This window comes from Cydia splendana, chromosome 13 (assembly GCF_910591565.1).
Source record: "Cydia splendana chromosome 13, ilCydSple1.2, whole genome shotgun sequence".
Lineage (NCBI taxonomy): Eukaryota > Metazoa > Arthropoda > Insecta > Lepidoptera > Tortricidae > Cydia > Cydia splendana.
In genome coordinates this window covers 16,090,612-16,104,788 of record NC_085972.1, presented here as the reverse complement: position 1 = coordinate 16,104,788, position 14,177 = coordinate 16,090,612, and the positions used below count along the sequence as shown (strand labels likewise).

General features: G+C 39.7%; 1 protein-coding gene across 1 annotated transcript in view; it reads left to right on the top strand.

Annotated features, from left to right (window-relative positions):
* Positions 1 to 3,521: 3,521 nt before the first annotated feature.
* The window catches only part of LOC134796170 (differentially expressed in FDCP 6 homolog), a 32,287-nt gene continuing 21,631 nt past the window's right edge, over positions 3,522 to 14,177 (top strand). Inside the window, exon 1 of the mRNA XM_063768147.1 lies at positions 3,522 to 3,744. Coding sequence (XP_063624217.1) covers positions 3,652 to 3,744 — 93 coding nt within the window. The 5' untranslated portion in view covers positions 3,522 to 3,651. The remainder of the gene's footprint in view (positions 3,745 to 14,177) is intronic.

Sequence of the window (14,177 nt, the reverse complement as noted above, 5' to 3'; positions counted from 1 at the left end):
ATTTCGTGTTACAAATTGGCAATTTGTTTTACAACGTATGAAACGACCATCTTAACGTAAACGTGAACAGTACAGGAATTGTTCTTGAACCAGCCATATAAGCGCAATCCACATGCAAATTGCTTCAACTCTTCTATCGGACGCACAAGGCCAAACTTTTATTCCTATCGTTTAAACCGCCAGTATACAACTGAGCTCTGGATACAGAGAATTATTACACATGTAAGGTTACATTTAGACTGGTTTGTGGGTAGTTTGGTAAGTAGTTGGAAGCACAAGGTTGAAGGAGCCATATTTGGCGTAGATTTGCTAAATCACAGCCGTTCTGAATCATGGCTTGTTCCGGTTGTTTATTTTGTATTATATTGTATCTTTAATCAGCTTAATTTTCTATAATATCTTTTCAAATATGTCAAGTTGAACATTGTTAATATTTAAGAACGCCAATATAATTTATTTCTGGCGTTTTTAGAAGGTTGTAATCGAATTTAAACTTGTTGGAAATAGGTACCTTTAGGTATTCTTTCCAACTTTTAGCAATTTTAAAGTTTTGTTTATGCTTAAAAAGGAAACCAAGGAATCATCGCGAAAACATTTTAAGGAGCTAGGAGAACTGTGGAATGTGGAATTTGCAAATTAAGTGCTTCTGCACATATCTCAGAAGCCCGTTTAGTTCGGTAGATAACTGATTGTATCATCAAGCTGGCCATTTCTCCCGTTATGGAGGCATTGTGTTTACGCGTATGACCGGTTCTGAATCGGGTCAAGGCACGCTCCCTGGCCCTTTATTACGTACCGAATGCAATTGTTCGACTCTTACTCCAGTATGATGACCTCCAGATTAATAACAAGTGTTCTTTAACTAAGATCTCTTCTACTTACTTGCTCAAGGTAAGAAACAGTCGGTGTGCAGCGGGAATAATTAAAGTCCTGGCGACGTGCCTAGCCTTGCGTAGCGTCTCTCGAACCTGACGGTAAATAAACCTGCTCAATGCAATGAAAATCGGAAAATACCTTAGCAATCAGCAAAGCCGTGAAGAGGTAGGTATGTGCCGCTAAGATATTATAATAATTGATAAGATGAAACTGTTGCAACTAAACCTAGCCTACCAATAATACTTGGATAATATTTAACCTACGAGTAGCAGGAGGGAATATATTAAATATGTAGGTACTTAGATAGGATTACCAGATACAAATTTGGGATTTCCTGACAAAATTCCTGATTTGCGAATATTTTTCCTGATCCTCATATCAGCGACGGGGGGGAGGCTAGCAGTAAGCGATATCTATCCTATGCTTGATACATTGTTTATATTAATTTAATTTGGTCTAGTTTTATGTAAGGAATATCTAATAATGTACCTAAAATAGAAAAGCCTGCTAATTCAAAAAAATTCCTGACGTTTTTGTATTCCGGCCGCATTCCTGACAAACGGCCAAAATTCCTAAAATGTCAGGAAAATTCCTGACATCTGGTAACCCTATACTTAGATGACGATACGTTTGAGTAGTGAAGTAAGGACGCTAAACACGAATAATTAAATATCAACAGAACTTATATCTGCGTGCGATAGAGATAGGAAAGGACAGGTTAATGTACGAAGTTCTTCTTGCTTAGCGTCCACGCCATAGTTCATTGTGAATTCATCAGAATAGATACTCGGTAACCCTAGTGAAGGGATTGATTGGGAAGTCTATGAACGTCGATCCCGCCGATTGGAGATTTGACTAAATTATGCGTTTGTAAAGGCTATCGAGCTATCGCATCTGCCCATTGTTTCCGATATAGGAACCTATATATAGATACATAAATCTGAAAAGCCTGTTCAGATTATCCGACGCGACATAAATAGGTACCTTTGATACACCCGGCTTTCGATAATATTTACCCGACTTAAAAAAAGAAGGAGGTTATCAACTCGACCGTATTTTGTCAAATTTCGCATGATTTCACGTTTTTGCCACATCGAGCGCGGTCACGCTAAAAATCTGGCTCTACAAATTGGGCATCAAGTGATGGTCACCACTTGACACTCCCCTACCACGCATTTCTCTCGTCGCCAATAATATTGGCCTGGCAACTGTCAGTGATAGCAATCTTTATCAAACGGCCCCCTAAGTAGTGTCTAAAACATCGATATCGTATCGCAAAGTGTGAATGGACTCTTTTGCTGCGGCGGCCGCTGTTGACTCAGCCCGGCCGGTACGAGTATGGCGAAAACGTTCGACGCACTTAGGATGAGTAATGTGGCATACAATGTATCCATTCCATACAGATGCTGTTTGTAATACTTATTAAGCTGTAATGTTGTCTATTGGAAAACCAAACAACATACTTGATGGATACCTTACCTTACCATGCTAAAAGTACCTATAAAAACAGCCATGGGAAAGAATAGCGAACTTTTTCCCCAAATGAAAGTCAAAATTAGGATTTTTTATTGATTAATTTCATGCGGGCGATGGGCTTCGAAGTAGCAGTTAAGGACGTAATCGGGTTAAACGCTAAACTGGGAGAGATTTGACTAATTTCATGATAACGACAACAGAAGATCGAACCATTGTCACAATAGAAGGTCATATCCGGAGACTATTATATTAAACAAATAACCCGTCAGACTTGCTGCGTTTATGCCATAAAAATGATAAATTAGAGATTAATCATAGGTGTCATGTTTATCATCGTGTAAACCTATTTTGTTTATAGGCATTGCTAAACAATAAATAAACAAGGTAAAGATAAACATAATTATCTCTATTCATCCTTACGTTTCGAGCAACTCAAGTCTCAGGTGACAATTACGTTTATGGATAGTTAGTGCAACAAAAAATGCCCACATCCGGGCTTAAAGTGGTCCAAATTACGACGATCGATTGGGAGTCTCCACTTCAATTGTTAGAGCCAGATTATTCCGTTTAATATACAAACACGGACGTGATGAAGAGATTAATTAAGAGAGGAGTTAAGGCGAGATAAGACTAGCCATTTTGTGGTGGCCACCTAATTGTCAACAATATGAGCTGTCATCACATACCTATAAGTGACTAAGTATTTGTCCATGTTGGTATGTAAGTAGATAATAGTGGAGAGATGTGTATTAACCGTTGGTCCTTAAATAAATGAAGTAAATAAATAATCATTCCTTAGGAATCTACTGTATTGCCATCTATTGTCCATGCTTAGGCGGTTAATTGTTTTTTTTCCTACCGGTCCTGCAGAAAAAGTAGACTATTTGATATCTGACTTTCCTTATACTCATTACTCTTACCGCCGGCTATGCAGATCAATTTGAGCACTCCGTTCGTTTAGCAAAGTTTGCTCCGATTGTACACGCATTGCAAGCTTACAAAGTATGCCGGATCCTCTAGGGCTTACAATATACAAGCCACAACTCATATCGGTCAGTCAAGCAAGTTACTTCGACCATTTCCTTTCGCTTATCGCCAGTACTATGCCATGCCAGTATGCCAGTTCAGTACGCACTTCGGACGCGCGAGTGACGCACGCGTTCTACACATTGGAATTCACGAACACACTCTCGTCTATTGTTTTTCGACGCTTGAATTCAAGATATCTACGATCGTCTTTTGTCTCTGAATAAATTTGAATTGTCGATTCTATTTGTAATGTGCATGTGATTGGTGGAAATGTCGGCGCTATTGAAGAACGTTACGAACTGTATTTGGCACGCGTTCGATTCTTTGCAGAATAAGGATGTGGTGCATAAGTCGAAGCTGAAGGTGAGCTGTTTGTTTATATTAAAGTTATGTTTACATGCATATTGGCTTGACATATCTACGAAACTAGAGAAATGAGATAATATTGTGTTGAATTTGGTTTCAAAGAGTGATAATATTTATTTGTTTTGTTGTACGACTTGTACGTATATTCGTGCAAAATGTTTGTGTTTAGTTCTTTCAACAATAGATACTCAGATATAATTCAAACTTTCGTTTACAATAATTTAACGTGAATTTAGAGTTTATACAAGTTGTACTGTAGGTAATTCCAAAATTAAATATTTAGGTAAGTACGTAGAAAAGCCGCGCTCTTGAGTAGTCACTTTTTAGTAGAAACACGTAAAAAGTACGAAAGTTGAAAAAAAAATTCGGGCAAGTGCGAGTCGGACTCGCGCACGAAGGGTTCCGTACCATATAAAAAAAAAAAAAAAAAAAAAAGCAAAAAAAAAAACGGTCACCCATCCAAGTACTGACCACTCCCGACGTTGCTTAACTTTGGTCAAAAATCACGTTTGTTGTATGGGAGCCCCATTTAAATCGTTATTTTATTCTATTTTTAGTATTTGTTGTTATAGCGGCAACAGAAATACATTATCTGTGAAAATTTCAACTGTCTAGCTATCACGGTTCGTGAGATACAGCCTGGTGACAGACGGACGGACGGACGGACGGACGGACGGACAGCGAAGTCTTAGTAATAGGGTCCCGTTTTACCCTTTGGGTACGGAACCCTAAAAACTTGGGGAAGGCAACAGATAATCAAATTGTTGGCCGGTTTCTCTATGACTCAATCTATCACGCACCTAACTTTGTTTTCTGAAATTATACGAGTAGGTAGTTTTAATTTAAACAGTCGGAGTGACTATAATTTGTAAGTAGGTAGGTACATACTAATGTAATTTTTGAGTTTTTATTAGAGATGCACCGGATATTCGGTTAACTTACTATCCGGTATCCGGCCACTATTTTAATATCCAGCCGGATACCGGATAGTAGGTATCATTGCTTGATTTCGAAGTAAACAAATTGGATTTAAGAAACAGTTAGGGTCATAATCATACTCGTTTATTATTTTAAAACAATTTAAAAGTTCCACTCACTTGCACGCGCACTCATTTCGAAACTAGAAAATAGTGCGCGCGAAAGATCACTACGAAACAGGTCAAAACCTACACAATGCACATTTTAAAAACCGATTGTTCGTATATTTCCGCCGGCTGAATATTCGGCGGCCGGATACCGAATATTCGGCCAATGATCAGACCATCCAGGAATATCCGGTATCCGGCTACACAACTATACGTTGCATCTCTAGTTTTTAGGGTTCCGTACCCAAAGGGTAAAACGGGACCCTATTACTAAGACTTCGCTGTCCGTCCGTCCGTCCGTCCGTCCGTCCGTCCGTCCGTCCGTCCGTCCGTCCGTCCGTCTGTCACCAGGCTGTATCTCACGAACCGTGATAGCTAGACAGTTGAAATTTTCACAGATGATGTATTTCTGTTGCCGCTATAACAACAAATACTAAAAACAGAATAAAATAAAGATTTAAATGGGGCTCCCATACAACAAACGTGATTTTTGACCAAAGTTAAGCAACGTCGGTAGTGGTCAGTATTTGGATGGGTGACCGTTTTTTTTTATTGCTTTTTTTTTGTTTTTTTTTGCATTATGGTACGGAACCCTTCGTGCGCGAGTCCGACTCGCACTTGCCCGGTTTTTATATGTTTTCCGAGCAAAGCTCGGTCTCCCAGATATTTGTTCCTAAAACAGAACTCTACGTCTGCAAATTTTGTATATTCCGTCCACAAAGCGATGACAAAGCTTCTGCTGAATATGAGGACAGAAACAATGCCCTAAAAACTATAAGTAGGTACATAAGGTTTACTTTTCTCAAAATTTGACAAATCACATAGCGGAATTTCAAAGCGTTATGTAACAACTCTATCACCATGCAAAATATCCACAAAAGTCGCACAAACAACAGACATTGTTCCCCTAACAAGGTCAATTGGGGTATAAAGGTGAGAGTGGTAGACATGGTGAGTGGTGACGTCATAATGTCACTCCAGACTGAGGGAAGGGTTGGCTTTTAGGTCAGGCTTCATGTTCAATTTACTTAGTGTTATGAGTCGGCATCTAAGTACCTAATACCTAGTCGTATAATAAAAATTAGTTTTTCTGTTTATTTAATTCATCCTACTTAGTATATACCTACTTACACTTACCTACAAGGTATTATTCCAGACAATTTTAACAAACCTGTTTTGAATGTAAAACTGACATTTCTGTGCTTCATAGACTCCGACCACGATAACTTTGCACTGACTTGGCAGTAACAAATTAAGAATGCATACAAATACATGTCCCATAGGAGTGACATACTTGACGTAGTAAATACCTACTTGGCAGGAAATTTTGGTGTGGTTCGACTCTGTGTGTGAAATTTCGGACCCAATTCAATTTCTAGTCATTTTGAGTCTTTTCTTATATTAAAATGGAGATACCTAAGTAAACAAACATACCAACGAACTGAAGTGTCTGATTTCGAACGGACAACTTATCCATCTTTGGACACAAAATGTTCACACTTTAAAAGGCATATGCGGGTAATTTTAAATGTTATTACCATCTTATTGAAATTATACATTAAACTGGCAGTTAAATACAAATAATTGGCCCAATTTCCATATCGGACGAGAAATGTACATAAAAGTGCTGATTGACCAAAATTACCTTTATCACATCACTCTGTACGCAGTACTTTCACGAAAAGTATATTCGCTATAAGGACATAAAAAGCGCAGTAGAGGTTTTAAAGCCCGTGTGAGCATAAATGTGCCATTTTCAACCAAAAGGGTACTTATTGTCGCTTGTCAGTAAGGCGCTATTTCCATGTAGCATCAATTTGAAATCGACCTTACCGGAAACCGACAATGTGGTACCTTTTGGTTGAAAACGTCTCAAATGTACCGTTGCGCCTCTCACAAAGGGGTTACACTACTTACAACGTTCTTATGCTGCTGTATATCATTCGATACCTCTCTATTAATAGAGAGGTATGAGAGGCCGTGCCCGCCTTTCGGCTGCGAAGGCTGTGGCGGGTCGCTCCCCACCGCGTGGGGAGGTCAGTGGACGTCAATTTGAGGACGTCAGTGCTGCTGGTGTAGGCCAGCTTTTTCGCCACCGATCGTTTATCCAACCCCGCGACCCCTAGCCCGGTGATACCGTTTGAGCGGGGCCGGGCATCGGGGACGCAGGGAAGGCGACCGGCAGCTTAGGCTGGCGTGTGTGGCGTGGTGCATCCGATGAAAGTTGGGACTTGGCTTGGCTCCGCTACTGGTGTAGCAGAGCTCGGGGACGTTCTTATGCACAGTGCACACACTCATGTACATCGATGGACCTTATTACAAAAGGCATAAGGGCCACCGATGTACAGTTAACAGTGCGGGCGATGGCTATAGGTAGTTCAGTAAAAGCCCTTTCTTTGAATTGCACTCTCAGCGTGAGATTGTATGAAGGTACAGTTGAGTTCATAAACATGTATATGTCGCAGTCAAAAGTGTGAACTGGTCAAAAGAACTTTTAACCGACAAAAACAGGCAAAACTGCTTTTGACTGAGCATGTTGGTCAAAAGTAGTTTTACCTGAAAATCATTGGTTAATAGTAATTGTGACTGTTACTATCAGTCAAAAGTACTCGCAGAAATAGGTAGGTTAGGGTTATTTTTTTTTGCTACGCCCTAAAAACGAAACTGTTCCCAGAGATAGGTAGGTTAGGGTTATTTTTTTTTTGCTACGCCCTAAAAACGAAACTGCTGCCAGAAATAGGTACCTATGATTTTCAGGTAAAACTACTTTTGACCAACATGCTCAGTCAAAACTTTTGTCAAAAGCAGTTTTGCCTGTTTTTGTCGGTTAAAAGTTCTTTTGACCAGTTCACACTTTTGACTGCAACATATACATTTTTTTCACCTTATTGCAATGGGTTAAGGTGAAGAAATGTATACATATTTATGAACTCGACTGTAGGTCGGTGGATATGAAATGTATCGATTAAGGATCAACTAGGAAAATGGAAAAGCAAATTATATCACCACAACGTAGGTATACATACAACTCCCGATGTCCTGATATAGTTTTCGCTATGTATTTAGAGTTTATTTCGGAACAAATAAATATAAATATTGTATCAAAACTTATAAACTTTTGGCTTATAATATTTGATTTGATTTCCCGTGTTTTTACTAAGAGAAAGAAAACTACAGCCTATACCATGTAGAGTCTGTTCAGAAAGAGAAGAGTCGTGGAATGTATTGATCCCCGTAATATATGATCATTGTCAGGAGGGCGCTGTCATTCTCATTGTACCTATCTTTAGGGTGACAGTTCAGTATAGTATGAAAAAATTAGTTGCAGTGAAATTCCGCAACATGGCGCATGGTCATATATTCTTGGTCAGGCCAGAGGCTTTATATTGTACGTACAATATCGCTGTCTCGTTATTGTTACCTTATAACAAAATTAATTATCAACATATTCATAAGAAATCACGCCCGCTAATAAGGCTCGCTCGCTAAAAGTCAGGGTATAAATTACAATGGAAATGTCGCAGGGCGGCGTCGGTCGCACCGGTCGTTGCCGTGTATGGCGGTACCACATACCCGTGCGACGTCAACCCCGTAGGGTTGTCTACTATTTTCATTTAGTACAGTCAACGGTAAAAATATGGGTGTACAAATCATCTCAAAAATATGTCCCATAACTCTTATGTCAGTGAATTAAGAACTATGGGACATATTTTTGAGTAAGTTGTCTACACCCATATTTTTACCGTTGACTGTACCTACTTATCATTCTTTAAATTTTTCGCGTTTTTCTCTAACCAGGGGGGCGATTTTCGTGTATTTCGTTTAATAACATCACCACTACTCACTAGTATTTAAATTCTACTGATAGAATTGGAAACGAGTACCTATTCAATACCATTAGATTCCTAATTTCTATTGCTCGTATTTCACAAATTAGCATTTCGCCGTTTTCCGATTTTAGAGTGATCTAATCGAGCGATCGAAATTCAAACATTCTTAGCCCTTGGGAGCCGCTAAGGGAATTAAGCGAAAATTAAAAAAAAAAACATGTAGTTTTCGTGTTCTCATATTTATCTATATTCGTTTACATAGATAGGTACGTTTTTACTTCCGCTATACCTATATTTTTTCAATTATTAAACGGTTGCACTATGATTACCTACTTAAATAGTATAAATATCCGACCATGTAAGGGCATGTTGGAAACAGCACAAAACAGAACAAATAATGCGCATTTAGAGTAGCGTTTGCATATATATGATAATTGTTAATTTAACTCGAACCGGATGTCTTGGCGCCTATGCCGCAAATTAGTATGCCTTAGACATTCCTTAAATACTATAGGTACTTACACGTACTTGGTTAATAAAATCATGCTTCAAACCAAGGATAGAGGGCGTCGCTATTAAATTGAAACGTAAGGTAACGTAAATCAATGAAAAATAAATTCCACCTGCATCTAAAAAAGCCTTGCACGGCGATACCTAATAGAAATGCATGTGCTTCCAATAGGTACATATACCGCGTGTGATGGATATTGATAACATTAACATCACTTTTAACACTGCACGATTGAAAAAAAAACACACAGTCATTGTCAAGCTGTCAGTAGACAAAAGCAACCATCGTAAGTAGTCGTAGTCTCTACATTTTATTTCGTGACAAAAATGTTTTAGGAGTTACAGTTACATAATCCAGACAACTCAACAACCCTAGTTTCCTTCCAAATGTCAAAAAACCTTCTTATGTCAGCTTTCGCACAGCCGTTGTGATTAAGTACGTCGGACACGAGTGACACGACTAATATGAGATTTTGATCCATTATCCTGATTCAATCTTATCTCGTAATGTTGACAGATTCGTATAATATGCACTTAAATCTCGACGTGACATTCATGATTTAAGCAAATGAGGTCTGACAATTCGACATCGCGCGTTAGGCTGCAGTGGCTACTTAATATCAGGTAGTCCACAGGCTTATTTACCATCGCCGTGGTGAAATAAGATTCCAATGCGCCAGTAATAATAATAATGCAAGTTGAATATACATATATACTTACTGCCTTGTCAATACCTACATACCGCCAACACCTTAGACCCTAGAAATTGAATGTCCAAGTAGGTAGGTAAAAAATTCACAGATTTCGTGCCTCACACGACTATCGAGCACATTGGAAATGAATCTACGGAATTCGAAAAAATATTGTAGCTGAGCGACGAGAAAGTCTGGATAAGGAAAAAGTTACAAAATAAAACTACAACGTTGAATGATAATTATTTTATTCTTAGACTAACACAAGTATCCTGGACATAACGCATGTGAACAAACAAATTGCAAAATTTCCACACGCGTATCCAAGTTTGAATAATTGTCGCCGTGGCGCATAAGTATAGGTACATATTTCATTTTTCGATTAATAAGCAGGATATATTAATGTTCAAAGTACAAGAAAATTATTACACGGCAAATCCGTAGTCAACTCGAGAAGTCGAAGCCGAAGATCGGCAGCGGCCCATTTGCTGCAAGATATGAAATTTTCTTGACAGCAGTTTGACGCGACGAGAGATGACCATAACAGCGTTTGTCTATGTTGCACCAAACCTGAGTTCCAATAGGTACTACCAGGGTTCAGTATCAGCTATCTTGGGTAATGCTCTACCATGTGCTCATCATGACGAATCGGGTGTCCAAAACTGCGTGTGCCTATGTTGCACCAAACCTGAGTTCCGCTAGGTACAACCAGGGTTCAGCATCAGTTCTATCTTGGGTACTACTCTCCTAAGTGCTCATCGAGACGAGTCCGATGACCAAAACAGCGTGTGTTTATGTTGTATTAAACCCGAGCTCCACTAGGTACTGCCAGGGTTCAGCATCAGCTATCTGCTAGCAGCCGCCAGCAACATGCTGAGGTGAGACCATTTCGTGGCACTTTTTCTTTTTTATGTTTCTCTGTGTAAGTTTTTATTTTGTCCCTCTCCCTCTCCCTCTCCCTCTCCCTCTCCCTCTCCCTCTCCCTCTCCCTCTCCCTCTCCCTCTCCCTCTCCCTCTCCCTCTCCCTCTCCCTCTCCCTCTCCCTCTCCCTCTCCCTCTCCCTCTCCCTCTCCCTCTCCCTCTCCCTCTCCCTCTCCCTCTCCCTCTCCCTCTCCCTCTCCCTCTCCCTCTCCCTCTCCCTCTCCCTCTCCCTCTCCCTCTCCCTCTCCCTCTCCCTCTCCCTCTCCCTCTCCCTCTCCCTCTCCCTCTCCCTCTCCCTCTCCCTCTCCCTCTCCCTCTCCCTCTCCCTCTCCCTCTCCCTCTCCCTCTCCCTCTCCCTCTCCCTCTCCCTCTCCCTCTCCCTCTCCCTCTCCCTCTCCCTCTCCCTCTCCCTCTCCCTCTCCCTCTCCCTCTCCCTCTCCCTCTCCCTCTCCCTCTCCCTCTCCCTCTCCCTCTCCCTCTCCCTCTCCCTCTCCCTCTCCCTCTCCCTCTCCCTCTCCCTCTCCCTCTCCCTCTCCCTCTCCCTCTCCCTCTCCCTCTCCCTCTCCCTCTCCCTCTCCCTCTCCCTCTCCCTCTCCCTCTCCCTCTCCCTCTCCCTCTACCTCTCCCTCTACCTCTCCCTCTCCCTCTCCCTCTCCCTCTCCCTCTCCCTCTCCCTCTACCTCTACCTCTACCTCTACCTCTACCTCTATTTCTATTTCCACCACCACAAGAATGCATAGATTGTCGAATAGTGCGTTATCTACGCCCGTCTCAAACAGGATAGATAGAGTTCGACCAAGAAAAATCTGCAGCGATTTTGAAAGCCCACGCAGTGCAAGTGTTATTCTGCCGTCATAATCCCGATAATTCACAACAAACACCGATAACGAACTCTGCGAAACATGAAGTCATAAATGTCCTGTGAAAAATGTCGTTCTGACTTTTTGACTATTTTAAGGTTAGGCTACAGGGCAAACCCTTAACCCGATCGTCTTTGTTTTAGGCTCAAATTGTAGCTGACTAAATTGTCCAGAGCCGTTTTTCTCAAATTTTTGATATCATTCTTCGTTTCCAAATTATCGAGCACCAAAATCAAAAATTCGGAAAAAATTGAATTTTATTTTCACTATTTCGACCATAACTTTTTTGTTTTTGACTTTCTCGAATAATTATTTTTGCACCTTACAGCTCTCGTGAATATGCGTCTTTTGAGCCTATTTTTTAATATCATATCTTCACAACTTTCCGAGATATAAGGGGATCGCACTTTTTCGTGAAATCGGACCGTATACTGGAGCGAACGAAAAGACATTTCCAATGTCAAAAGTGAAGACGCTAGGTAACGTAAACTTTCTAAATACAAGTAGGGACATATTATTGTATTGTAGCTACATGTAAGGTATATAGTTAGGTATCCAGTAATAGTAACCCAAGCACAAAAAAGTAGCCAGTTGTGTTGTGACTAAGTTTAGCACCTAGCAAAAAAAACTAGCATAGGTAGTAATGAGCGTTGAAATATTCTATTTATGTTTGTAATGATTCATCCATAAACTTTGTCTTGCTAAATGGTAAGTAAGGTCATAGGTACGACTCGCAATAAATGGACACGTAATACTTAAATTACCTAATGCAACATTTAATTTCTTTTTAGGGTTCCGTACCCAAAGGGTAAAAACGGGACCCTTTTACTAAGACTCCGCTGTCCGCCTGTCCGTCACCAGGCTGTAACTCGAGAACCGTGATAACAAGAAATACTAAAAAAAGAATATAATAAATATTTAAGTGGGGCTCCCATACAACAAACGTAATTTTTTTGCCGTTGTTGCGTAGGTAATGGTACGGAAACCTTCGTGCGCGGTTTTTTTTATCGGCTAACGTATAAAGTAAACATGTTTATGGTGTTTTAAGTGTTTAAGTACCATTTGCCAAACAGTCGTATAAAACCTATTGAAAATCTTTGTGTTTATATTTTCCTTAAAAACAATTTTTCCCGCAGGCACTGTATATTAAAAGACATTAAACAACCTACTTCGGATCTAAACATTTACTAGAGTCTGTCTGTGCTAACTCTGCACCGAGCATGGATAAAATGTTGCAGCACTCTAAAGCTCGGTTTTCCTAGGATAGCGGTGCCGTCATATAGCGGCCGTCTCCATACAAAATAATACGGCTAAATATGGATGTCGTAATATTTTGTATGGAGACGGCCGCAGCGCTATATGACGGCACCGCTATCCTAGGAAACCGACATATAAATGTAACGTCATATTGTCATATAAATTTGACGTTTATGTGTATGGCAGTTCCACAGTATGTTGCATACCAAGTCGGTGCAAAGTTATCTTAGACAGACTAGGTACCTTACAACATTAATTACTAGATTATTATATGTAATAGTGGCTGATAGTTTGCGTGTCTATTAGATAGATAATATTACTTGTAAAACAGTAGGATATTGATATCAACCACAATCAATAATAAGTTGACAATCGATTATACCAACGGACGTGTAATATTATCTACGGTATTACGGATATCGGTATAGTTTTTGCTCACAGAGATACCTACATTGCCATAACCAATCTAATGGTGGGTGTTAATTAGGTACAACCCATTGCCAAAAAAAGGAAGGACCGACCTCAAGGTTGACAAATGTCATCAAAGTTTTATTATGTAGTTTCATTTAGATAAATCAAATTTTGTAACCTCGTTGAATTTGGGCTGATTAGAATCGTCCTGAAAGGTAATAGGCTTTTTCATCTATCTTAGAATTAAATAAAAATTGTAGATAAAATATTGTACGGTCAAGTGTAAAAATATGGGTGCATACAACTTACTCAAAAATATGTCCCATAGTTCTTAATTTGCTGACATAAGAGCTATGGGACATATTTTTGAGTATGATGTGTGTACCCATATTTTTACCCTTGACTGTACCAAAAATAAAGTTAGAACCAGAACGTGTAAGTGATTTTATCTAAATATTGTACCGAAACGAGCGAGTCTCTTATTAGGCTATTGGCACAATAGCGAATTATTGTGCTAATAGCCTTGAAAATGGTTCTTCAACGTGATTTACGTAAAAGCCTAGAAGTCAGTCTACAAAGTGTCCAGCATACCTACACATAGAACACTAAATTACTAAACATGCTCGTTGGCTGACCATAAATGCACAACACAAATATTTATAGAAATATAGAATTACCTACCTACTTACAATTACTTTTATGGGTGTGGTACATATAAGTAGGTAGTAGGTATATTCTTACGGTTTCTAATTTCGTTGGAGGTCGTAGATGACCTAAGTTTAAATGGGTACCTACTTGATATACATGTATGATATGTATAATATGTGCCTATAATATAATGCTAACCGCACCAACGAGTCATCT